The sequence below is a fragment of the Podarcis tiliguerta genome (genome assembly GCF_965153285.1).
Source record: "Podarcis tiliguerta genome assembly, chromosome: 1".
Lineage (NCBI taxonomy): Eukaryota > Metazoa > Chordata > Lepidosauria > Squamata > Lacertidae > Podarcis > Podarcis tiliguerta.
The window spans coordinates 92,146,305-92,173,155 of record NC_139534.1 but is presented as its reverse complement, the minus strand read 5'-3'; the positions used below and the strand labels follow the sequence as shown (position 1 = coordinate 92,173,155).

Here is a 26,851-nt window from a genome sequence, read left to right as displayed (position 1 = left end):
TTAAGAGAGGAAAGGAAAGCACATTTGGAAGGAAGCCTTGAGAATAGTGACAAAGATCCTGGTGCCTGTGGCTTTGGCTGGGTTTAGTTGCTGGCAGAAAGTTTTTCCCTTTGAGAGATGCATAAAAGGAGGACAAAGATGACTGCATTCAGTTTCTAATGCAGACCAGATACACAATGCTCATACTGTAAGTGTAATGAAGCCTGAATTGATGAATGCTGGAAGCCCACAAAAATGTTGACTGTCCTCTTCTTGTCCATGTTGGACGGCTGCCAGAGATGTCTTCTGAGGCGGATTCCTATTGGGCCCTGCACACAAACATTTCTTTTTTTTATTACCTCAGATGCCTTGGACTTTAAATATCAAATTTAAGAGATGATTACCTCCCCACACTGCAAAAAGACGAGTAATAATTAATGAAATAATTAGTGAAATGTCCTTTCTCCCTCTCCTTCTACTGAACCTCTCCAGAGCAGGAACCATCTCTACCAACTTTCTCCATTGATGTTCATAATGTTAGAAACCTCCTGTGTAATAATAACTATAGGTGGAAATCAGTGCTTCAGTAATACAAAAGTTCTGTCAGAGCAAGCATTTCTGCTCTCCAGATGGAACAATCTCAGCCCTCCTCCCCCAATGCACTGTTCTGCTGGGGGTAGTCTGGCCTGTATGCACCTGTATGTGAAAATAAAATGTGAGACATGAGAGATATTTCCTACATCTGGTGGGAAGAACGTGTGTGTGTGTGTGTGTGTGTGTGTGTAGAAATCTCAGCTTTATTTTACTATATATCAATATTTATAAACCACAATTTCCTAAAAATGCAAGAAGGCGGTCTACCCCATGCAAAAATTACAGCAATAAATCATCAACAAAACACCAATAAAAACATCCATTAATACTAGTAGGCTAAAGGAAAATTCACATTTCAAAGGCCTGTCTAAATAACACTGTTTTTTGGTGATGTCTAAAAGAAGGCAGGGATAATTGGTCACAGAGCTCTGCTGGCAGGGAGTTTCACAGGCCAAGGCCTGCTGCACTGAAGAATCGGTCCCATGTAAATTATGACTGAACCTCAGGGTCACGGGGAACCACAGTAAGTGCCCCATCAAAGAATCTCAATGATCAGGATGGAGCATAAGATATCAGGTTGTCCTTAAGGTACTTGGGCCCCAAGTTGTTTAGAACACAAGAACCTTGAAGCTGACCCAGTGGCGTAGCATGGGTTGTCAGCACCCGGGGCAAGGCAAGTAATTTGCGCCCCCCCCCGCTGCACTGTCCCTCCCCCAGATAGTCCCTCGCTCTCTCTCCGCACCGCACCGCACGCATGGCACCCTCCCCTCCACAGTGGGCGGCGACCCGGCGGCTCGGATCGGATTCGCACAGCCAGCACTGCAGTGAGAGAGAGTGAGTGAGCCAGGTAGGGGCAGAGAGCTGCGAGTGCAAGCGCGTCCCCCCCAGATGTTGCGCCCGGTGCGGCCGGCCCCCCTGCACCCCCCACGCTACGCCACTGAGCTGACCCAGTAGCAACTGGCAAACAGTGCAGCTCTCTTGGCAGAGGAATGATGTGTTGCCAGTATGCATGAAGATAGCTTGAAATGTGATAGGTAGGTTGTTATTTAATGGAGAAGCTAGGCCATTTAGCCAGGTACATGTTTGTTTGGTTTTTTAATATATGTATATATAAAGATACAGGCATTTTGTTCTTCGACCGCTCTCTGCACCTGAGACTTCCCCTTACCTGCACATTATCAAGAGACTCAGTTAACCCTGGCTAGAAAAAGGCTCCTCTTTGGTTGCCATGGTGATGTCACCTAGAAGGCCACCTTTTTGCAGGCTTTTGTGAAATCACGAGGAAGCTGTTGAGTAGGAGTTGCCTGTCGGGCTTGTACTTCTCTATATTTCACTTTAAAATAAAGTGCTTCATTTTGGTCGCAGTACTAGAGAAAGGTGTTAATGGAACAAAAGTAGGGTTCTTTTAAAAAACAACAACAGCAAAGCCCATTCCTGTTCACCATGGTCACTTATGGGGCTAATTTAACTATGTTCTTCATATTATTTCTTAGTTTTCTTTACAGACTGCTGCAGTTAGCATAAATTTCTCCCTCATTTGGGAGTTTTCAGGAGTGTCCCCTCTCCTAAAGGGTTGTGAAAGAATAAAAGTCTCTATCTATATTTTCTTATCTATATTCTTGCCGACAGTCTCAAATAACTCAAAAAGGTTAGTGTTACAGGACTTAACCTTGCAGAAGCTATGCTGACTCTTCTTCTATATGCTTGGGAATTATACTCTTAATAATACTTTCTGCTAGTTTTCCCAGAACAGATGTTAAGCTAACCACATTGTAATTTCCAGGATCCCCTCTGTATTCCTTCATAAGAATTGGTGTTTTTAGCGCTGCAAATCATCCTTTATAGAGTAAAAAATAAATAAATCATATTTTTAGCTGAAGATTTCTGTGCAGAAATGCACATTTGACTTGTCATGCACACTGCAAAGTGTATTTAATTTATATGTAGGTGGATGCATCGCCACTGACTTTAAGGTTTGTATTAAGTGCCTCTGTTGATTGCCATTGTTGTTTCTCGTTTCCAGAGTGGGCACATGCCTGCTGTTCGAGTATGGGATGTTGCTGAACGGACCCAGGTGGCCGAACTTCACGAACATAAATATGGTGTGGCGTGTGTGGCATTCTCCCCGAGCTCCAAGTACATTGTGTCTGTGGGTTACCAACATGACATGATAGTCAATGTATGGTCATGGAAGGTAAAACTATAAGAAGATTATTTTTAGTATTTACATTAGCAGAAGTGGAATCTGTGGGTAGTAGTGGTGGTGGGGTTTAAATTAAATTTTGGAATAAGCATGCTAAAATCTGGTAGCAGCCTCATTGGAAAGAAAATGGCTTCCTCTACTTTTTATCACTGCTTCCTCTACTTTTTATCTAATCTGCACACAATGGAATATCACAGCAGGCAATTCTTCCTTTTCCATACTTTAGAGTGGAACATAGATGGACCAGTGATCTGGCTTATACCAAGTCACAGAATTCTTCCATCTGACTAGCAGCAGCTCCCCAGAGTTTCAGACAGGGACATTCTCAGCTCTATTTGGGCATATCAAGGATTGAATTTAGGACTGTCTTCACACAAAGCAGATGCTCTACCATTGAGCCAGGGTACTTCTTTCATAAGATGAAAGAGCATGTTTACTATGTTTTAGATAACTATTTTATTTCCTTTGTTTGCAAATAGTTTTATTGAATTTTGCACACACTCTCTCTCTCTCTCTGGCAAACAAGAACCAATGCATTAATATCTTTGTCAGATACCTATTTTATTTTTCAAAAGGTGATATTCATTCTGGGTTCTTTGGTAGCAAAGTGGTGTGTGTGTGTGTGTGTGTGTGTGTGTGTGTGTGTGTGTCCTCCCAAGGTCTTTAATTTTTTTTTTGTGCCCTGTGATATCCAGAAACGCTTTTTTACAATTGCTATTGCTGATAGCAAAAGTTGCTTCTCCAGGGAGAGAGAATCCTTTGATCGGATGAACAAATAAACTGGCATTTTTTGTTTAAACAAGAGTGTATTTTATTTCCTGCAAAAGTTGATATGTATTCAGCTTTCTTGTTTACATGTGGGAATTCATGCACAAGATGTTTAACACAAAGAAGACGAGAATGCCTTTTTTGTGCCAAACTAATACAAACTAGACTGTTTGAGAGGCGAGGGGCAATAACCTGCTTATTTAGTTTTTATGTGTATAGCCTGCTGTTCAGCATGTTATGTTAGCCATGTTCAAGGATTTGACTTTGGGCTATTTTGCCATGTAAGATGTTTCACTATGTCTTACCTATCCATGTTAATCCACTTGTTTCAAAATATTTTATTCTGATAGGTCAGATTTAGTCATAAGCAAATCCCCCCCGCCATGAATTTTGATAACCAGGCATGTGAATACATCTCCTGGCTATATGTATTTAAGGTCCTAATCAGATTTTTGCCCCCTGGGCTAGTGAGAGTTTATGTTTGTGTGTGGTGATAGACTAGGCAAAACCCTTCCCTTGGTAACTTAGTTACCTGCAGATGCTCCATGAAGATACCAAATCAAGTGGGAGTCTAATTCGCACATTTCTTCGCCTTCTAGAAAAGGGGAGATTGAGAATGCTGTCAGCTTTATCATACATAAATTAGTTTCTGTAAAATCCTTCTATCTACGTTTATCATGGTATGAAGGAAAGTGTGCCCAGACAGAGTGCATACTGAGCTTAAAACACATATTGCTACAGTTTTATTATGTGAAAGCTGAAGTAGCAGTGTTATAAGCAACTCTTGGAGCCAACCAAAGATGCTATAAATTGTATGTCTTAGAATCATAGAACCATAGAGGCTTTGTCAGTTACTAGATGTTGCAGGGACCTGGATGTTTTCTATCGTGTGTGTCTGGAAGATATATGTTATATTTGTGGTAAAATACACACCTGGGTACTTTTAAATGTAGCCATGTGCAGCAGTATCTTAGAAAGGAAGAATGGTGGTGTCCCTTAGTCTAAATGTATGGTATCCCAAAGTAGAGATAAGTATGTACTGATAATTCAGGCTACAGAACTCTTGCTGTTTAAATGTGTCATTTTATGCTTAGGGATGAGGTGGGGGTGGAAGGGCACAACCTATGTCTGCCTGAATACCTTATAGACACATAAATGTGCATATTAGGGATGTAGCTAACTAAGTCATACTCATGTGTAGAACCACTGAAATCAATGGATTTTTCTTAGCCATCTCTGTTGATTTCAGTGGGTTTACTTTTGATTATAATTCAGTCAGATGCAGCCCTATGTGTCCAAAGGGGAACTCTGCAACAAAAAGGAGGTCCCCAGTTGCTTGTGGGCTCTTTGCTGGCAGTACACTGAGCACATGAAGGGGAAAGGGAAGATGGCTGTTTCTGCCCCTCTGCCCTTCTGTCTTCGCACCCCATTTCTGCAAGTGAAGTACAAATCTGTGATTTGTCACTCACGACTTACATTTGCAAATGGAACCTCTTTAGTCAGCAAGAGATTTGATTTGCTTGAACATTTTCTTTCCAGAAAAACATTGTTGTAGCAGCCAATAAGGTCTCGAGCAAAGTGACAGCAGTGTCATTCTCTGAGGATTGCAGCTACTTTGTCACAGCTGGAAACCGACACATCAAATTTTGGTACCTGGATGACAGCAAAACCTCAAAGGTAAGAGGCACAAATGAGAAACTGCATATATGCGGGTGATGGGAAGAAACTGTTGAGATGCGGAGAGGAAGCATTTTCTACAGAAGTTTTTGCTTTGTTTTATGCCACTGGCTGATGGCTTGCCATGCCCTAAACAATTTTGGAAATACAGATAATCTGTTGTGCATTTTATTGATGATATTGGCCGTGGAAAAAGAAAATGCTTTATCCTATAATATTCACTGAGTACATCTGAGAAGTTCTCTTCAGAACATTTTTAATTATTTCTTTTTTATCAGAAGCAACATAGTAGATTGACAAAAGCAGTGTTCAGCTATTTTGTAAATATGTTCATTTTAAAAACCAAGGCTACCTTCATGCTTTCAATTTTCTCAATAAAACAAGTGGTTCAACATTTTCCTGCATTTTATTACACCAGTTCATAACCAGTGGGACCCTCTTCTCTATAAAGTGATACTCAATCTGCCTTCCTTCTCTTACTATGTTTTTGTTAGTTTTATCATTTGGACAGCGTCCCATATTCTCAAAATTCAGTCTTGTAATGTTGGGCTGTTGATTTCCTCCTGCCTTGGAACTGATTGCCACATAGGCTGCTATCAGAAAGTGTGTTATCATTGTCCTGTCTTCTAGCAAAACATGATTTTAGAATATATCCCAATAATACAACTGGTGGATTGATTTGTAGCACATGCCCCGTTCGAAGCATTTATGCTCACCAACGTACAGCAATCTTCTAACATATTTTTCTCTTTTGTACCAGGTGAATGCTACAGTTCCCTTGCTCGGACGTTCCGGTTTGCTTGGGGAACTAAGGAACAACTTCTTCACAGATGTGGCATGCGGCAGGGGCAAAAAAGCAGACAGCACTTTCTGTATCACCTCCTCAGGTCTCCTGTGTGAATTCAACGAGAAGAGGCTGCTGGACAAGTGGGTGGAGCTGAGAGTAAGTTCAGAACCTGGAACTCTTGGTTGATGATGATGGGAATGCACTAAGCCCACAAGCTGTTGTCCTGGGAGCTGGGGCACACTTGGTCTGAAGGCATGCTATGCAGCAACCTTGATGAAGTTAACCAGGTCTGGGTTTGGCCTGGAAGGAGTCTGCCTGGGAGCCTTATATATGGAAGAAAGGATGTTTTTATTATGTTTCTAGATATGTTATAGCCACCCAGAATGGCTGGAGAAACCCAGCCAGATGGACGGGATACAAATAATAAAATTATTATTAGTAGTAGTAGTATGTAAAACAAACAAACAAACAAACAAACAAACCCTGCAAATGACCAATGGGGTCCAAAATGACACTTGCCCTATTTGCATGGAAAGGGGATAGGTGCAGTTGAAAGGGGTATGTGGGCCTGGGTGCGGAAACTCCCTTTCTCCTTGCCTCCCATACTACTGCAGCCCACCTTTCCCAGATTTCTCCTACCTGGGCTCAGATAGGAGTGAGCCTAGCTGGGAGAAAAAAAAACACACTTGGGGGAAAGCAAGTACTTAGGGGAGGGTTCAGTGTCTCTTCTCCACGCACCTGCCCTTTGGCCCTTCTACAGTTTTTAGGGATTTTTTGTACCTCTACCTTCTATGCTACAAACAAATAGGGCACCACCAGGATTTCAAGTTTGTTGTCAGAGGGTTCATTTACACCTCCCAGTAAAGTGCACTTTTTATCGGTCCTTTTTGAAAGTCGTCTGTAGTTTGGGACTGAGATATATTCATGAAGTGTTTGGATATATCTATATATTTAGCATTTGAACAATTGTTTTCTGCAGAGAGCCACATGAAAGCCTCTGTCACCTAGGCATGGTGGTGTCCTAAAATAAGACCCCAACTGTGCCGTCTGGGGAGACTCTGTGAATATTGCATGAGAATTGTCTTGAACAGCATTTTTAGCAGCTCATTACTGCATTTCCTTCTCTAGCAAAAGCTACACATTTAAGGACTTTAAGTAAAAGTGATTTTAGAATATTTATTCCATGCAGCCTCACATTAGTGCTACAGTTCAGATGGGTAACTGAATCTGAAAAATGCTGATTTGCAGAAGCCCTATTAGTTATGACTGATCTGCATTACAAACTGAATTAGAATAACAGAATCATAGAATTGTATGGTTGTAATTATGCAAGATGCCTTTTCTGCCTACAAAGAGGTAATAGCTAGATCTGTGATGAATAGACACCTAGTGTAGCGTTGTTGCTGAACCGCACTGAAAACTTGCTCTCCCTTTTAATTTGGTAAAACACAAAGGTTTGCATGTGTGTGTGATTACTTTTTTTGAACAGGAGCCTCACTCTCCAAGTTGAATGTCTCTCTTTCTCTCTCCTCCTTTCCTTCCTTTCTGCACTGAAATCACCTTTTCTCTTTTACTTAGAACACAGACAGCTTCACAGTAAGTCAGAATGGCATCGTTGCCTCCAGCACCCCACTTCCACACCATGCCTCCCATTTGTTGTCATATTTTGCGATGGTGCAAATCGTAATAGCGGGGGGAATATTTAGTGGAATAGAACAAAGTCTAAGCCAGAAAGTGTGTTTTGGCAGGGTTCATTTCCTCTCCTGATGCAGGGGAATATTGCCCCAGTATGGTGCGTAAATAATTGTTGTGTGACTTGCAGGAGGGAAAGGAACTGCTAGAAAAGGACATTTGCTTTCAAGAACCTTTCTTTTCATTTGGTGGCTTCATCTCATATTACTCACTTTCTTCCCTTTTGTCCCTCTTTGTCCCCACCACCCTGATTTCCTTCTACCTTGTCATGCTTTTAATGTGGTGCTTTTTTAAGGAATGTGCTGCTCATGTGGGTGTCTTGTGTCCTCAGACCACTGTGGCAAACTGCATCTCTGTGAACCACGATTACATCTTCTGTGGCTGTGCGGATGGCACGGTGCGGATTTTTAACCCTTTGAACCTTCACTTTGTGACTACGCTCCCCAAGCCGCACTTCCTGGGGACGGATATTGCCAGCGTCACGGAAGCCAGGTAGGAAAAGGGAGAGGCCCACGAGCCTTTTTTGACATAACAAAATCTGTGATCTTGTACGATGTCTCAAAGTCATGGCAAGAGCGCCTGCTTGGTGTTGCAGCTTTTCAGTCTGTAATGAAAGTGAAGGTGGGCCCATAGCTCAGCAGTAGGACACATGCATTGCATGTAGAAGGATCCAGGTTTGATATGTGGCATCTGCAGAGATTCCTGCTTTGGAAAGGTGCTGTTCAAGTGCGTTCATAGTCCTGGGATAGGCAGGCAAATAGTCTGACCAGGTTTTGTGCATTAATACGATTAAGCATTTGTACATGTTTCCTGTGACCTACGAATTTGACTTCTCTCATCTTCCTTCTAAAGCAGTTTCTTCTGTGCCTTTACACCCAAATCTTGTCTTGTAGTATTCTCTCCCTTCCTGCTCCCCAATCTCAATCTGCCACTGTCCTAGTAGGCTTTGAGGAGTTTAAGTAGGCAGAATGCGCTTGCCTTGGACTCTTTATCATTGGATATTTGGAGCTATGCATTGGTATGCACACAGAACAAAGCATTCTTTTGTTGCCCTTCCAAGTATTTTAATTAAATATGCATTTCTCTAGAAAACAAACTTGATGCAAAGAAGCATTCCTTGTTCAGCCTCTCCATGCCTGTGTGCAGCATCTTTTAATATCTTGCTAGTGGAATGGCTAGAGCATTAGCATGTTGCTGCCCTGTTAGCCAGAGGGTCCCTTGATTGTCTGCATTTTGCAGGAGAGATTCAAGCACATACCAGGAAATCTGGGTTTGCACAATTCAAGTGAATTAAAGTGTTCTGTCGCTCTAGCACAAGAAATCCAAACTAAAAAAACCCCTGACTTTTTGCAGTTAGGGGACTAATAGTGAAATGCATTGAAAAGTGTAGGATGAATGAATTATTAACAGGGAAATGTGTAAACATCCCACAAGGAAATTGGGATGAATGCAGGATGACTGTTGATTTGTAGTAAAACAAATGAGAACAAATTCTCAATGAAGACCAGATACTATCTAACATCTGTGGAAGCTCTGGGCAAGCAAATCAGGTTGAGTGCTCAATAAACTGGTTCTCTGGAATAGCCCAGAAAGACAGAAAAAAATACAAATGCGCAAGGCAAGTGCCTTTTCAATGCACTGGCTCTTGGGTCTGAAAAGACCAACTGCTCTGCAGATTAAAAAGTGATACGCCCTGTCCAGCTGTAGCCGAGAAAGCCATGACTGTGCACACTCCCATCTCTTGGCCACAGTAATAGTTCACGTGTTTGGATTGCAGTTTTGCCTTGCTGAGCCAAACTTCTGCTCAGAATGCAGCCTTGAGCAGCTAATGAGAGCTGCATCCTAAAACTGCAATGATTTGACATGGGAAGCTGGGCATCAAACGCAGAGTCTGTTTGTTCCGTTTCTGAAAGCCTCGTGTTGTTGGAGCACTCGGCCAGCGATACACTGTGCTGGCTCTTTTTTCCTCCAGAAGCAATTTCTGCCAGTCCCATGCCTATAATTTCTCTCCCAGCAGCCAAAATTACGTGGCTCCTAAAAGTATGGAGCTTGGGAGCTGATCACAAACATAGCTGCATGCATTATTTTATTTTTCATTTGAAAGGAAGCTGAAAGCCACAGACATCATTAAAACCATTTCATGCAATAGGTTCTTTGTGGGATGCTTGTCTTGAGCCCTTCTGACAGCCCACGCTTCATTAATTACTTGGCTTTCAGTACAATCTCTGTTACATTCTTTGGTCTGCTAGTTCTCAAAATCTGACCCTTTCAGTTGCCCTAGCGCCTTTATCTTTTTTTAAAAAAAACCTACATCATATTATTTATTTTATATTCTCTGCATTTCAGTTGCTGTTCTAGATGTGTGAATGCTACTATAAGGGTCTGTTGCTTCTCTATCCCCACCCCCTAGGAAAATGTACATGCAGCAGTTTCTTCAAAATCTGATGAGATTCTGAGATAGGAACCATACAATGAATAATAGCACTAAGCAATCAGTGTAGATTGGTAACTTATTTAGAGCTTGAAGGTTTCTACCCCTCAGTTTTCCTGGTCTGCTATTTTCCTGTTTTTCCACTCAACCTGTTTACATATAGGGGTATCACCATAAGGTGACACTTTTTACAGGGTAACTTAAGCCAAGTCCCTGCCCTGAGGAATTTACATACTAAATGTTGCTAATGGACTGTTGGTAGAGGGAGGAGAAAAAGGCAAGAGGCAAGAGTCATAGAAGAATATATTCAAATGTGGACACCTTGTAAGCAGCCATGTCCATGGAGTAAGAATGGTGGTAGCAGATTCCAAATGATTAGCTGGAGAGGATTCTGTGACCTAGAAAGAGATGGTTCTGGTTTTTTTTAAAGGGTGTTTGATGTGTCACAAATGACTGATCTAGGTATGTGTGGGCTAGTAAACATTTTCATACCCTAATACTTTTCCTAGATTTATTTGTAATCACTCTGTTTCTTGCTCACTTGTGTGCACATGTACATATGTACACACACACACACACACACACACACAAGCAAACAAACAAAAAAAAAAAAAACAGGGTGGGTGGGTGCCCGATTCAGACTGCTTCATTTCCTACAATGGAAAAACTCTGAAAATTTTTTTCTTTTTCAAGTTCAAGGAATATTTTTTAAGATAAAGTTTTCCCATCAGCCTGTGCAGTTTGAGATTTCGATGGAAGACAATCCATAGCATTAGGAGAGTGAGAATGCCTAAGTATACTGTAAGCATATGCAACACTCAAATCCAAGATGCATTTCTGCACCTGGAGGGGTAGAGCTGTTTTCATGAGAGGGCCTTACAGAACCATTTGGGGTTTTTTTGCTTGTGAATTGCTGCTTGCCTTCTTCTGGTTTGGAGGCACAAGAAGCAGGCACTGCGCATCAACTTTTCCTTTGACTGGGTTCCTTCCTTGTGGCTCATGTTTTTTTGTCTCCCCTAATGGGTTTTGACAATGTGTGATTTTGGCTTTAGGTGCAGTCCCGGGAACATAACCCCCATGTAAGTTGTGGGCTTACTGAATCCACTCTGCCACAAGTGCAATATTTACCCTTAGACCAGACAATCTCTCTCAGTTGCCCACTCCGTTTGAAATACGATTACAATACAGACCTGGGTTACAGGGGTCTTAATAATGATTAAAACAAGCTAATTGTGCATGAAGCATTTCTGAACACTGGAAAGAATTCTATAAATGGGCAAGCGTAATTATATCATAAAGTGTAACTATATGAATGTAGAATTAACCGGGTCAGCCTTTCCCTACCTGGATCTGTCGTGGCTATGCTGGCTGGGGCTGATGGGACTTGTAATCCCAAAACCCATGGAGCACACCAGGTTGGGAAAGGCCAAAATAAGGGGGAGTCAGCAAAACAAGCAACCACCTTGCCTAAGCTTAGTGGTACTTTGTCCCTTCTCTTTCCACCCTCCCTGTTCTTCCAACAATTCACCAATGTCCTCTCTTTGTTCACAGCCGGCTCTTCTCTAACGTGACCGATGCCAAGTATCCAGACACCATTGCCTTGACCTTTGATCCCAATAACCAGTGGCTCTCCTGCGTTTACAACGATCACAGCCTGTATGTGTGGGATGTCAAGGATCCCAAGAAAGTGGGCAAGGTTTATTCGGCATTGTACCACTCCTCTTGTGTTTGGAATGTTGAGGTAAGCGAGAATTAAGAAGGTTGCCATGCGGTGGGGGGAGTTGAGGGGAGCAGTTGTTTGTGCAGTGGCAATAAGAGGGTTCTTCTCTCTCCTTGTTGGCTGGTTGCAAAACTGAAGTGAGATTAAAATTAAGATGGTAATTCTCATTGTGGCAAGAATCCCCAAACAATCTTCCCTCCTCTTTTGTTCATGGGTTTTCCCTGCTTGCTTGGGAAAGTAGGTAGAAGCAATACAGCCGTACCTTGGTTTTTGAACAGCTTAGTTCTCGAACATTTTGGTTCCCAAACGCCGCAAACCCAGAAGTGAGCGTTCTGGTTTGCAAACTGTTTTTGGAAGCCGAACATCTGATGTGGCTTCCGATTGGCTGCAGGAGCTTCCTGCATCCAATCAGAATCTGTGCTTTGGTTTCCGAACGTTTGGGAAGTTGAACAGACTTTCAGAACAGATTCTGTTTGACTTCCAAGGTACAACTGTATTTTGCAACTGCAGTAATGAACTGCCTGAATCCATGGGGATGGAGACTAATTATGCGGGGGCGGGGGGAGAGAAGAAGAAGAGGAGGAGGAGGAGAATTACCCTTCCTAGTAATGTGGCTGAAAATTTAATGCACACATTGAGGACAGGCCCAAGCTGAGGCATTTTCTATTGATTTAAAATATTCCACCTTAAAGTGAAGGTGTCCTTGGAAAGATATGAACCTGATGGTTCCCTGATGCAGAGATGGCCAGCATGGTGCCCTCCAGCTGTAGATAAAGTAAGGCTGGCATCGAGCTCCAGCCAGCATGGCCAGTGGTCTCATCCAGCACCGTTGGCTACCCCTGCCCTGGTCTTTGGCCTCCAAGAACAGCCCATGTAGTTACAAAGACTGTGTGGTTTCTTTTGCTCTTCCATTCTCTATACATGAGGGTGCAGGAAGAAAATGTGCTGTGACCACAGCCTGCAACTCGAGAGCTTCCTTGCTTCTAACTTTGGGAAAGGATACCGTATTTTTCGCTCTATAGGACGCACTTTTTCCCCTTCAAAAATGAAGGGGAAATGTGTGTGCGTCCTATGGAGCGAAGACGCTATGGTCCCGCGACCCTCTGCCGGCTGGAGAGGTGACGCACGGCTATGGCATGAGCCTCTATAGCCGCGCGCCACCTCTCCAGCCGGGAGAGCGCGCGCGGGGCTAAAGCAGCCCCCCGCGACCCTCTCCCGGCTGGAGAGGTGACGCGCGCCTATAGCATGAGCCTCTATAGCCGCGCGCCACCTCTCCAGCCGGGAGAGCGCGCGCGGGGCTAAAGCAGCCCCCCGCGACCCTCTCCCGGCTGGAGAGGTGACGCGCGCCTATAGCAGGAGTCTCTATAGCCGTGCGCCACCTCTGCAGCCGGGAGAGCGCGTGCGGGGCTAAAGCAGCCCCCCGCGACCCTCTCCCGGCTGGAGAGGTGACGCGCGCCTATAGCATGAGCCTCTATAGCCGCGCGCCACCTCTGCAGCCGGGAGAGCGCACGCGGGGCTAAAGCAGCCCCCCGCGACCCTCTCCCGGCTGGAGAGGTGACGCGCCCCTATAGCAGGAGTCTCTATAGCCGCGCGCCACCTCTCCAGCCGGGAGAGCGCGCGCGGGGCTAAAGCGGGCTTTTGCGAGAGGTGAGGGAATTCCCCCACCTCCCAGGAAAGCCAAGAGAAGCCGTGCAGCCCTTTTAAAGTGCGCTCGGCTTCTGCCGGTTTTGCGGGAGGTGGGGGAATTCCCCCACTTCCCAGGAAAGCCAGGAGAAGCCACGATCTCTTTAAAGGGGTTGCGTGGCTTCTGCGGGCTTTTGGGAGAGGTGAGGGAATCCCCCCACCTCCCAGTAAAGCCAGGAAAGCCCTGCGCAGCGTCTCCCGGCAAGGAGAGGCTGCACGGGGCTAAAGGGGAAGCCATCCCGCTCTCTGCCTTGGCTTCCTCCATAGCTGCGCGCAACCCCTCCGGCAAGCAGAGGCTGCACCGGGCTATGGATTCTTTAGCCCCACGCAGCCTCTCCCGCGAGGGAGAAGCTGCACCGGGCTAAATGGGAAGCCAAAACAGCCTTGGCTTCCTCCATAGCTGCGCGCAACCCCTCCGGCAAGGAGAGGCTGCACGAGGCTATGGATTCTTTAGCCCTGCGCAGCGTCTCCTGGCAAGGAGAGGTTGCGCTGGGCTAAAGAGGAAACCAAAACACCGAGCGGGATCCATCCTGCTCTCTGCCTTGCCTTCCTCCATAGCCGCGCGCAACCCCTCCGGCAGGGAGAGGTTGTGCACAGCCTGTACGCTGCTCTTTGGTGCTGGGGGGGGGAATATTTTTTTTCTTGATTTCCCCCCCTAAAAACTGGGTGCGCCCTATGGTCCGGTGCGCCCTATGGTGCGAAAAATACGGTATGTTGCAGATCTCTCCAATCAGTGCTTTCTTTTTCTGTCACCGCCTTCTGAAATCAGCCTTTAACTCAAAAACTCAATTGTGTAGATGTGTACTGAGCACCTATCCCAACAGGACTGCTGCTTTGTGTGTCCAGAAACTTTCTCTTAGGGGTTAGTTGGAAAAGGAACAAAGGGAACTAAGTAGGCATTTCAGATCACCTCCTTTTCTCAGTACAGTACTAGTTTCAGTTATGCCAGAGTGTCAAAGGATCATAGCAATAGCAGAGTGCTGCTCCCTGGTGGTGTGTGCAAGAGTGTTTAAAGATATTTGCTCCTTTCTACTTGCATTGGTAATGAGCATTTTGGAGTGTTATCATGTAACAGCAGGGCTCCTATTTAAAGGACAAATTGCCATCATGTTTTGGCTAGGTTATTTTATATAAATGGAAATGAAGGTTTAATTTGCCTAGGGAGACCACTTTCAAATGTGGACAGGGCAGGCCTCATGCTCTTTAATAATTATGTAGAACGAGGAATTTTGGCAGAAGCAGCTTGCTTTGCAGGGTGTAAAAAGGCTGTACCTATCAAAATCACCTCTCCAACACATCTGTTTAGCAGCAAGGAGCCCTGTTCTCTCCTGAATTTCGCCATCCTCAGTTTGGTGCAAATGCTTTACCTCTTTTTTATTGTCAAATACAGGTGATACCTTTCTTACTTTGCTTTGTTTGCCTGTCTTCAGGTGTACCCTGAGGTGAAGGATAGCAACCAGTCTTGCTTGCCCCCAAACTCCTTCATCACCTGCTCTTCTGATAACACCATCCGCCTCTGGAACACAGAGAGCTCCAACATCCATGGGGCGGCTCTGCATCGGAACATTCTGAGCAATGTAAGAACATATTTTGGTCTGGAACTCATCACATGGGATTGTTCTTAATGCAGGACAGAAGGAGCTGAGCAGCCAGCTTTATACCAAATGTGCAATCTAGGCAATGTTGCTCTGAAATGCAGCAACCAAGTTAAGTTTTGCTTGTGAGAGCAGCCTTGGATTTTGTTTGCAAGTTGTAGCCTGTATGGATCCTTTTTCTGTTCCACGTTTTTGCTGTGTTATGTGAGAACCAGCGCCCAAAGTGCCTTAACAAGTATAATCAAACACTCCTGCTGTTCGCCACTTTGGGGTAGCTTTTGAGCTGTGTAGCAGGTTATAGATAAAGCCATAACATAAGGAACGTCTTGTTCTTTTTCTCATCAGGACTTGATGAAAATTATATATGTAGATGAAAACACTCAAACCCTCCTGGACACAGAATATAACACTGGTGGGGGTGCTGACAAGGCTGACACGCAGGCCCTAGATGCAAAAGTGGGGATTCGTACAGTGTGTGTGAGCCCTACTGGAGAGCACCTGGCATCAGGTGACAGGATAGGTACTCTCAGGTAAGGGTATTTTTTATTATTATTAAAGTAGGCTAAACTCCTGTAGCAATACTGAAAGGTCCTTTCTGACCCTCTGACTGTGCTCTTCTCAGGATCTATGAGCTGAAATCCCTGAGAGAAATGCTGAAGGTGGAAGCTCATGATTCTGAAATCCTCTGCCTTGAATACTCCAGACCTGAGACAGGTAAGATTAGCTCAACCCCAACTCTGGCTTATTTGTTGGCATTCTGCGTTTAGCTGATTATACTCTATTTTATCAAAATTAGGCTCTTTAGCTCTGTTAGCAGAGATCATACAATTCCAGATACAAAATTTGAAGGAGACGAAATATTCTATTACTAAAGCCACAGGCACATATAGGCCATTGCTCCTTTTAAAAATTAATCGCAGAATGAAACATTGTTGTTGCTGCTGCTGCTGCTGCTGCTGTTGTTGTTGTATGCTGCCCTTCTGACTGGGTTGCCCCAGCCACTCTGGATGACTCCAAACAAAACACATTAAAAACTTCTCTATACAGGGTTGCCTTCAGATGTCTTCTAAAAGTCTCATAGTTGTTTATTTCCTTGACATCTGATGGGAGGGCATTCCACAGGGTGGGTGCCTCAGTCAGGGATGGGGACAGTACTTCCGATATACGGGACCAAGGCCATTTAGGGCTTTAAAAGTCAGCACCAAAACTTTGAATTGGGCTGGCAAATGTACCAGGAGCCAATGCAGATCTTTTAGGACTGGTGTTATATGGTCCCAGCTGCCACTCCCAGTCACCAGTCTAGCTGCCGCATTCTGGATTAGTTGTAGTTTCTGAGTCACCTTCAAAGGTAGCCCCACATAGATCGCATTGCAGTAGTCCAAGTGGGAAATAACTAGAGCATGCACCACTCTGGCGAGACAGTCTGCGGGCAGGTAGGGTCTCAGCCGGCGTGCCAGATGGAGCTGGTAGAGAGTTGCCCTGGACACAGAATTAACCTGTGTCTCCATGGACAGCTGTGAGTCCAAAATGACTCCCAGGCTGTGCACCTGTTCCTTCAGGGGCACACCTACCCCATTCAGGAGCATGGAGTCCCCCACGTATGCCTGCCCCCTGTCCCCCAGAAGCAGTCTTGTTGGGATTCAACCTCAGTCCATTAACCATCAACCATCCTCCAACAAGAGGAAAGCACCATTGTATCACAACATACTGCAGTCCTTTTGAAGTCCAGCTTGAGAAAATGCATTAGCAGCTAAAGGATTTTCTCATTTCATATCTTTATGACAGGGTTGAAGCTTCTAGCATCAGCCAGTCGAGACAGACTGATTCATGTTTTGGATGCAGGGAAGGATTATAGTCTGCAACAGACACTGGATGAGCATTCGTCCTCTATCACAGCCGTGAAGTTTGCAGGTAACGGGGTCAAGTGCAACTGTCTTTGTTAACTTGACAAATGTTCCTCATTGCAGTTACAAGTAGCTGATAGACATTTGACAGTTTTCCTAGCTGATTGCTGCATTTGGGTACCCACTTCCCGTAACATCCTGGTTCCTTTCCTTTCTGCCTCTGGAATACTGCAAACTTTCCAAGTAGAGGAAAGACAACTGGTTAGTGCAGCAGACATCATGCAACAAAACATTCATTTGCTCATATTCAGTGTTCAGTTGGGGAAGGGCCACTGCTCAGTGGGAGAACATCTGCTTTGTCTGAAACTCTGGAGAGCCCCTACCAGTCATCGTACACAGTGCTAGGCTAGATGCGCCAATGGTCTGAATTGGTATAAGGCTGCTATGTTCACACATTATCAGAAAGTTATCTTCACCCCTTTCCCCTGCCAAATTGACCTTGGTTTGTGTTCTCCTACCACATGTGGTTTGGCTCTTTTGCATGGGCGATGTGGAGCTATTTGCAGGTGTGGTACACTTACTCTCTATTCACGGTTTAGATTTTTCGTTAGCAAAATTTGTATATCACCTAATTGTAAATACTGTAAAACCTCTAAAGTGGTTTGGGGTGGGGGGATGATTGTATGGGTTAATTAAGTGTGGCGTAGCAATACATAACTTGGATTTGAAACCTCTGTGCAGATGCTTACTGAGGCAAGAAGCTCACTTCTTGAGAGCCAGTGTGGTATAGTGGTTAAGAGCGGTAGACTCGTAATCTGGGGAATCGGGTTTGTGTCTCCGCTCCTCCACATGCAGCTGCTGGGTGACCTTGGGCCAGTCACACTTCTCTGAAGTCTCTCAGCCCCACTTACCTCACAGAGTGTTTGTTGTGGGGGAGGAAGGGAAAGGAGAATGTTAGCCGTTTTGAGACTCCTTCGGGTAATAATAATAATAATAGTAGTAGTGATAAAGCGGGATATCAAATCCAAACTCTTCTTCTTCTCAGTGGGTAAACTTTGGCCAGCCATGCTTTCTCAGCCTGGCCTACCTCACAGGATGGTTGTGAGAATCAAACAGAAATGGGCCTGTTTGCTATTCTTCACCCTAGCATCCGTTGTGCTCCTTCAAATGGAACAAAGCCTAGTTTGCTGGGGTGGAAAAGTGCATTGCATTTTTTAAAAAAAAAAACAACCTTAAAATATCATCTCCAAACCCTGGTGCTCTCCAGATGTTCTGGCCTGCAAGTCCAATCAACCCCAGCCATGGTGATGGAGCCTGTACTCTAAAACACAATGTTTGAGAAGGCTGCTTTAAAACACAGACTGGCAGGAATAGTAATATGCCATGTAAAGGAAGGACTGTAAGGCACAAATAAATTGAAGAAATTTAAGTTTTGTATTGCATGTCCGCTTGCTCATGGGCCTACCTGTTTCTCTCCTTCTCTAGCCAATGATGGAAAGGTGAAAATGATCAGCTGTGGCGCAGATAAGAGTATCTATTTCCGCACTGCACAGAAGGTAATTCCATTAGAGTATTCTGTCTTTATGTAACTTCTGGAGTAGAGCTATTTTAAGAGCAAAGATGAGAGGAAAGGCTTGGGATGGTGGTCAAGGCCTTGTTTTTTCCCATCTTGACTTTTTTTAAACAAATATGTAAGAAACTATGTTGCAGGAGGCCTGCTAGTAATGGAGCCATTCAGCCGTTGTATAATTTCAGCCTCTTTGTGTAACTGTTTCGAAGGAGGCCGCTTTGGAAAGAATACCCTGGTCTTCATTGAAGCGCCCCGGTCTTCATTGCTGCTGTTTTTTTCTTGCACTTAGACAGCTGATGGGGTTCTCTTTACTCGTACGCACCATGTTGTTAGGAAGACCACTCTGTACGACATGGATGTGGACCCTAACTGGAAGTATGCTGCTATTGGATGCCAGGACCGTAATATCAGGTTGGTTCACTAGTTGGGATCTAAACATTTTATTCCTTAGCTTAGACTTGAGAACAAGTTCCATTGAACTCAGTGTGTCATTTTTTAATAAACAGGACCAATGGAGTCAAATCAATGTTTAAAATTTCCTGGCCTATGTATACCAACCTCCCCCACCCTGGTGCCTTCTAGTTTTTTGGGCTCCAGCTTGCATCAGCCTCATCCACCAAGGTCAATGATCAGGGATGGTCGGATTTTTTTATTATTATTATCAATCAATCAATTAGATTTCCTCCCTTGCCTTGTACTGTAAGATCCTAGGGTTGGTTACATAGAGTTGTAGTCCAATAGCATATGGAGAGCACCAGGTTGGGGAAGGTGGGTGAAGGCACTACTAATCAGAAAACCATCCTGAGTTTTCCAACTTCACTATTCAAAGAACCAATGCCTGGGACTAGCTTCTTCTCACTCTTCAGTCGCACCTAATGCAAAGACAGTATGCAGAAATCTATTGACAGAGGATTTCTTGTACTGGCCAGGGGTTAGGGTAGGTGTCATTTTGAGGCCCCTTCTGATGCTATGATCCCAAGAGAAGAGTGGCAGGAGCACTCATGTGATTGAATAGTGTCGGATGGGGAGGTGGAGTGGCCACTAGGTTAGATATCTCTTTTGAAAGGGAGGTAGATCTTTACAGCTAATAACTATGCAGGGCTAAATGAAACTGTCACATGTTCAAGACCCATCAGACAAGAGGCCCTGAATGCTAGAAGTCTGCCTGGTGAGCTTCCCAGAGATATTTGGCTGGCCACTCACTGTTTGAACTAGATTTTATTTATTTTATTAGCTTTCTCAGGGCGGTTCAAAACAGAAAAATGCAAGATGAAGCAACAAAGCAATAATGCCCCTCCCACAAACACATTTAAAAGGTCGTAGAATATTCATCAGCCAAAGGCCTGGTTGAAGAGGAACATTTTTCCCTGGCTCCTAAAAATATATAATGAAGGTACCAGCTGAACCTCCCTTGGGAGAGCATTCGGCAGATGGGGAGCTGCTGCAGAAAAGGCCTGTTCTCATTTTGCCACCCTTTGGACCACATGTGGAGGAGGCACGTGAAGAAGGGCCTCAGAGGATGAATGCAGATTCTGGGTGGGTTTATATGAGAGGCAGTGCTTTGAGGTATTACAGTCCTGAGATGCAATTCTTGTTCTGCTATAGCAGGGCCTTATTAATGATAATGTCTTGTTTCCCTCTCAGGATTTTCAACATTAGCAGTGGGAAGCAAAAAAAGCTATACAAGGGATCCCAGAGTGAAGATGGCACCCTCATTAAAGTAAGGCCTTTGTCGGTTTTGCCTCCCATGGCTCCATTTTCCCTTGTGTGTGCTTTTTATTATGTGCAGCTTGATTTGGTGCTGTGATTGAGGGGCTAGATTCCAACTTAATTCCATGTAATGTGAAGTCCTTATGTTTGGGAATATGTCATTTGTTGCTGGTGTATGTTTGTGCAAATTGCAGAATGGATGATCTCTCCTCAATACATTCTGGGTATAAATGAAAGATAACATTATAAAGATGTAGATAAAATTACTACCATTACTCCAGAAAGTAAGTAGTTAAAATCCATAAGAATCACTCTGCGCTAAAAACGGGGATGAATAAATAAGTATTGGCTTCGGGTTTCTCAATAAAAGTGCTGTGTTTTAAAGTGGCATCTGTGGATAATTTATCTGCTGCTACTCTAAACTGATCCATATGGACAAGAAATCCGGTGGTGCTGAATAAGCATATTTGAATATGTTACATTCTCTCCATTGTGCACGTCATGCATTATCCTGGGGCACTTCCTCTATTCCCTTTTGATGATTCTTGCATGCTGTGTTGTGGAAACATATACAATAACTTTGCATTCAGTCTCCAAAACAGTTTTGTTTATTGTTTCTCAGCTCTCTTAGCCTTGATTCAGGAAGAGCCTTTCCTAGCCAGATCAGTTTGTTTGCTTTCCAGATTTTTTCAGCAAAGCAGATTGCTAGAAATCTGTGACACAGAAGATGACAATATTGCCAGGGTGGAGAGATCTGAGGATCTAGAACAATGCTAACGTTAGATAAATCCTATTCTTCTGAGGGGATCATGACCTCTAATGCCTAGTATGTATATACCAGCTACATGGCTGGTGAACTCTACCCCACCTTCAAGGTTTTTTTTGGGGGGGGGGGAGAATAGGAGAGTTTGGATCCAAAGCCTCATCTGCTTTTTAGTTAACTTGGTTAGCATGTGATTACAAAATATGCATTATTATCCTCTGGCCTGGATAATGCTCATACCATGAAACATACCCACCTGGTTGTGTGCACTTAGCAAAATCCTGCAAACTAGACTTTCTAAAGCCAAGAGACCATAGCACAGATATATCTTATTGTTATTCTTTTTTTCTCTGTTCTGTGTCATTTGTTTCAGGTGCAAACAGATCCCTCTGGTCTCTATATTGCTACAAGCTGCTCTGACAAGAACCTTTCTATCTTTGATTTCTACTCAGGCGAGTGCGTGGCCACAATGTACGGGCATTCAGGTAAATCGCTGAGCCTTTGTTGATGGTGAATGTTGCTTGAAAATTCTTACTGAGTTACATTCTATAGTTGTTGTTTTTTAAATGAAGGGAGCATGTTATAGTACAACATTTGGTAGTACCACATTTGATAAAATATATTTTCATAGAAATAATACTTTTCTCTATGTTGAGTACTTAGGTGAGCTGGTGCAATTGCGAATGAGGTGCCCTTTAGATGTTTCAGCAGTGGCATGGTTTATTTTAATTAATCCATATAGTGGATTTGTTGAATGGTTTCATATGATTTTTGACTGGTGGCCTCGAAGTGGCTCATAATTTTTAAGAAACGCAATTGATACATTAAAAGCCACGTACTTAGAAAAGAACTAGCCTGGCTTCATCAGGAGTTGGTACCTGGCATTGTCTTTGCCTACCTGCCCTCTTCCCTTCCACACAGGACAGTTGGTAGTAGTGGGTCCTCTGGTGAGGGAAGGATCAGTCCACCTGCTGCTTTGTCTTTGCCTCCTGCCCTCTGTAATCCTTCAGGTTTGTTTTGGTATTACATGTGAACTGACGCAATCGGTAAGGGTTAGGCAACGGATCCTGTAGGGCTTATGGTCATAGAACTCCAAGCTGTTCATTTGAAGTCATTGCGCATGACAGTGTTTCAAGATCTGTTCTCCTTGTCCTTCTGACATTTACAGAGATTGTCACTGGGATGATGTTCAGCAATGACTGCAAACACTTGATCTCGGTCTCTGGTGACAGGTAAGCAAAGGGATATTTCTGCCTTAGATCTTCCTTTCATCAGTGGGTATGGATGCTTAAAAGTTACTTTAAAAAAAAATGGGGTGGATGTGCAATAGCCTTGACTCTGTGCGCTGAAAGAGTATTAACATAGGCCTCCCACTGTGAGGTGTGATAATATTTGAAGAATTATGAGGAAAGAGGTGCATCCTGGGCTTTCTGAAGTTCCAGTATGAAGGTGGGAAGCAGTGGGCACCAGGCAGGTACACTGAGGAGACAGCACTGAGCTTCTAGCCACAGGTATTGAGGAGGATATAGAAACTTGCAGGAGAACTCATCTTTTACAGGAACGTGTATCTGGGTAGAATTGGGGTTCTTGAGTAAGACAAGACTTGTTTCTGTGTTTCCTGCTTACAGCTGCATTTTCATCTGGCGTCTGAGTTCGGAGATGACCATCAACATGCGACAGCGCCTGGCAGACATGAAGCAGAGAGGGAAGCAAGCGGAAAAAGCACAGCCAGGCAAACCAGCTGGGCTTGCCAGGTAGGAGGAAGCCATTGCGGACAGTTTTCAGTAATAAGAGGTGTTTACTGGCTGCATAATCAAGTGGAAATTCAGATGTGGAGGGACGCAGGTGGTGCTGTGGTCTAAACCAGTGAGCCTCTTGGGCTTGCTGATCAGAAGGTCGGCAGTTCAAATCCCCATGACGGGGTGAGCTCCCATTGCTCTGTCCCAGCTCCTGCCAACGTAGCATTTCGAACGCACGCCAGTGCAAGTAGATAAGTAAGTACCGCTGCGTGGGAAGGTAAATGGTGTTTCCGTGCACTCTGACTTCCGTCATGGTGTTCCGTTGCACCAGAAGCAGTTTAGTCACGCTGGCCACATGACCCGGAAAGCTGTCTGTGGACAAACGCCAGCTCCCTGAGCCTGAAAGCGAGATGAGCGCCGCAACCCCATAGTTGCTTTTGACTGGACTTAACCATCCAGGGGTCCTTTACCTTTACGTCCCATCCCCCCCCCCCCCCCCGATGTGGCCATCTTCTAATGCAGGGTTGGAGAACTGTGGCACTTCGGATGTTGTTAGACTTCAACACCCATGAGCCCCAGCCATCTTGGCTAGTAGTCAGCGATGATGGGTGCTGTAGTTCAGCAACTTCCAGAGGGCCACAGATTCCTCATTCCTTTGTTAATGGAAAGAGTGCGTCTGCAGAATAGTGAGGGGGTGAGCTATGTTCAGTGATTTCCCCCCTAAGTCTGCTCCAGAGGGTCCCCCAACCCACTGGAGTAGATTTTTGGAGGATGTGGGGTAATACTGGGGAAATTGCTGAGCATTTCAATGGCTAACTTCTTCCATTGGCTGAAGATCACTATTCCACCCCATGTTTTACTTTGCATTTGTTGATGACAGGAGACTACGAACTTGTGTGATAGTTCTGCATCTGTACAAAGGGGTTTTCATTAAACAACTATGGGCTCTCTAATCTATATTACTGTCATACCTTATGTTCTTCTGGTAACATTATGGGAGGTTGCCTTCTCTTCATGGGGTTACACTACCTCTGAAGGAGCTGGTACATAACTTGGGGTACTTCTGCATCCTTCCATCAGCTTTGGCTGGTGGTTCAGCTGCACCCCTATCGGGACAGGGATAGCCTAACTTCTGTGGTCTATGTTCTGGTAACCTCTACGTCAGATTTCTGCAATGTGTTGTATGTAGGGCTGCCTCTGAAGACTGTTTGGAAACTTCAGCTGGCGCAGAATTCAGCAGCCAGGTTGCTCACCGGAGCAAGATGGTTTGAGCATTTTACACAGATCCTGGCCTGACTGCACTGCCTGCCAGTTATTTTCTGGGTCCAAATAAAAGTGCTGGTTTTTATCTATAAGGCCTTGAAAGGCTCAGGACTACAATACCTCAAGAACCGTCTTTCCTCATATGAACCAACCTGGTTCATCATCTGAGGCGCTTCTTCATATGCCTCCGCAACATGAGGTCTGGAAGGTGGCAACATAAGAACAGGCCTTTTCTGTGGTGGCGCCCTGCTTGTGGAATGCTCGCCTCAGAGAGGCTTTCTTGGAGCCTTTGTTACATATCTGTAGGCGCCGGGCAAAAACATTCCTCTTCTCCCAGGCCTTTAAAACTGTGGCATTTTAAACTGTGTGTGGGAGGGCTATTGTTTTTGTTTGTTATTATGCTATATAGTTTTGTGTTTTTATATTGTAAACTGCTCTGTGATCTTTGGATGAAGGGTGTGGTATAATAATAATAAAAAAAAGGGGGGGCACAGAGCAGAGCCTCACCAGAATGGCCTGAGGGTAAGGCCTGAGGAGGGTTGTGCGGGCTTCATTTTACTTTCTTTTCTCGTCCACGCTGTCCCTTAGGTATGTGCTTTATTTAGTTTAGCCTAAAAATATCTACCATTATCCAGCATGTTTCTCAGAAAGCCTTTGCTCAAGCATAGAATTCTATTCTGAGCAAAGGAGGATCACGTGAGTGGTGTTAGCCAGATGTCTGGGTGTCAGTACAAAGGAACATACAGTACAGCCAGACCTTGGTCCCCAAATGCCTTCGTTTTGGAACGTTTTGGCTCCTGAACGCCAAAACCCCAGAAGCAAATGCTCCGGTTTTCAAACGTTTTTTGGAAGCCGAACATCTGACACAGCTTCCGCTTGACTGCAGGAAGCTCCTGCAGCCAGTCGGAAGCCACGCCTCGGTTGTCGAACATTTCGGAAGCTGAATGGGCTTCCGGAATGGATTACGTTCGACAACCGAGGTTTGTCTGTATGTGGTAGCAATAGTCAGATTGTATAGCTATGAACAAATTGTCTAGCTGGGATGGGATGGGGAAACAGGTAACACTCGAGATGTTGCTGAACTACAACTCCCATTCCTGCCCATTGGCTGTGGCTTCTGGGGCTGGAGTTGGAGTCCAACAGTATCTAGTATTTTGTTGTCAGAAAAGGGGAGGTAGATGAGGAGGAAAGCATTTTGCATGTGCTCAAAGGTGCTCTGTTCTATTTGCTCTGGTATTGCAAAGTTCTAATCCCTGCTGAGTCATTGCTGACATTAAATCCTGCTGGTGCCTCAGTAATATCCTTCCCTGCTATGCCTCAGCAGTTTGCTGTGGAGAAGCCTTTTCAAGCCAAAAATGCTGGAGCTGTGGAGCAGTGTTCTTTTTATAGCAAACTCTTTGCCATTCCAGCAGCTGCACACACAGCCTTTGCCTTTTTTGAGGGGCCGCCTGTGTGTCAGGCACTGCCGGTTTCAGTCAATATTATAAAGCTTGCTTGTCACATGCTCTTGCTGGGAAAGGTTGAGTCTGCCACATACCAAGCCCTGCAGCTTGTGGGAAAACACGTTTGGTGACCTCTTTGATTAAGCTGGGTGCTGTCTGTCTGGTCAGCATTTAAAAGGATTGTTTCCTGCACTGGCCCTAGTTGTTGGATATGAGTAGAGAGACCTGAGGAGCACTGCTTGATGAATGTCGGAAGGATGTAAGCTTCACTGTAAGGAGCTTAAAAGCTGGGGAAGTTGTGTAAGAAACTTTTTTTAAAATGGGTATTCATTTATTTTAGATTGGATTGAGGTTACATCGATTTTGTTGCTGCTTGATGTTTGTACGGATGTTGGTTCGTGTGGAGCTAGGGAAAAGTTCTGCAGAAATCTTTTAATTGCTCTGTGATATTTTTAGCTCACCTTTCTAGTTCCATTGTTTAAACTTGGTATAAGAAAGGAGGTGATGGATGTAAGATGCGTTTGGAAGCCAGCTAGTGCCTTTGGTAGTGTTACTGAGAACACCACAAAATGAATGAGCATAAACCTTGTGGAATGTTCTGAGAATTATGTTCTGCTGATGTGGCAAGTGCGAGAATGGAAATGCTTCAGTTTGAAATGTCATGTTCTCTGTCCTCTTAGCAGATATAATATGGACCTGTTCTTACAAAGCACAGGTTTAGGAATGTGCCATTGGCCACATGTTCTCCCTCCTCTGCTTCCAATGCATTTCAAATCATGGTTTGCCATGACTCAGAAAATTATGGACAGTACTTTCCCTCCAAGCCTGGTTTGGACTGAAGTTGATTGCAAACCATCCTTTGGAAGTGGCACTAATTGTGGTTACAAATTTGGATGTTGCAGCAAACTATAGTTAGAGCATACTAAGAAAATGAGAGAATGAAATACAACGGGGTGGGGGGAGTGTGAGGAGGAGAGAAGATGGGAGCCCACTGCACATTTTCTCAGCCATGGTGGTTGTTTTGGTTTTTTGGAAGACTGCGTTCCTGATATATGTCCCACTGTGATGGAATGCGCATCTGATAGTCACTGAGACTCACATGGATCCCTGCATCTATTTACATAATAATGAATTAATTTGTGGTACATCTTAAAAAAATTCTTTTGTTTATGTTTTATTCAAGTTTCAGATTCTAATGACAGGGATTTTTATGCTGGATTCCTTTTTTCCTGATCATGATTTTTTTGTTACTGTACTCTGTTATAACTGTTTTTAATTTTAATTTTAAATTGTTTCAATCTGCCCTGGGACCTGCGGGCAAATAATGCTGTTTTGTTGTTGTTTTACTTGTAGAGAGGAGTGGTAGAAGATTTTCAGGCCAATGTTTATAC

General features: G+C 44.3%; 1 protein-coding gene across 11 annotated transcripts in view; it reads left to right on the top strand.

Annotated features, from left to right (window-relative positions):
- The window catches only part of MAPKBP1 (mitogen-activated protein kinase binding protein 1), a 119,496-nt gene that overhangs the window by 70,288 nt on the left and 22,357 nt on the right, over nt 1–26,851 (top strand). For 6 of the 11 annotated variants that reach the window (XM_083449686.1, XM_083449692.1, XM_083449694.1 and 3 more), the window contains exons 6-20: nt 2,597–2,767; nt 5,084–5,221; nt 5,982–6,164; nt 8,032–8,192; nt 11,683–11,872; nt 14,965–15,111; nt 15,475–15,659; nt 15,752–15,843; nt 16,915–17,040; nt 18,459–18,529; nt 18,833–18,954; nt 20,188–20,263; nt 21,390–21,501; nt 22,185–22,248; nt 22,645–22,770. In XM_083449686.1, the coding sequence (XP_083305812.1) occupies nt 2,597–2,767; nt 5,084–5,221; nt 5,982–6,164; nt 8,032–8,192; nt 11,683–11,872; nt 14,965–15,111; nt 15,475–15,659; nt 15,752–15,843; nt 16,915–17,040; nt 18,459–18,529; nt 18,833–18,954; nt 20,188–20,263; nt 21,390–21,501; nt 22,185–22,248; nt 22,645–22,770 (1,964 nt within the window). Of the gene's footprint in view, nt 1–2,596; nt 2,768–5,083; nt 5,222–5,981; nt 6,165–7,586; nt 7,605–8,031; nt 8,193–11,682; nt 11,873–14,964; nt 15,112–15,474; nt 15,660–15,751; nt 15,844–16,914; nt 17,041–18,458; nt 18,530–18,832; nt 18,955–20,187; nt 20,264–21,389; nt 21,502–22,184; nt 22,249–22,644; nt 22,771–26,851 lie in introns of all 11 variants that reach the window. The other 5 variants (XM_083449693.1, XM_083449689.1, XM_083449695.1 and 2 more) reach the window with 1 other exon arrangement.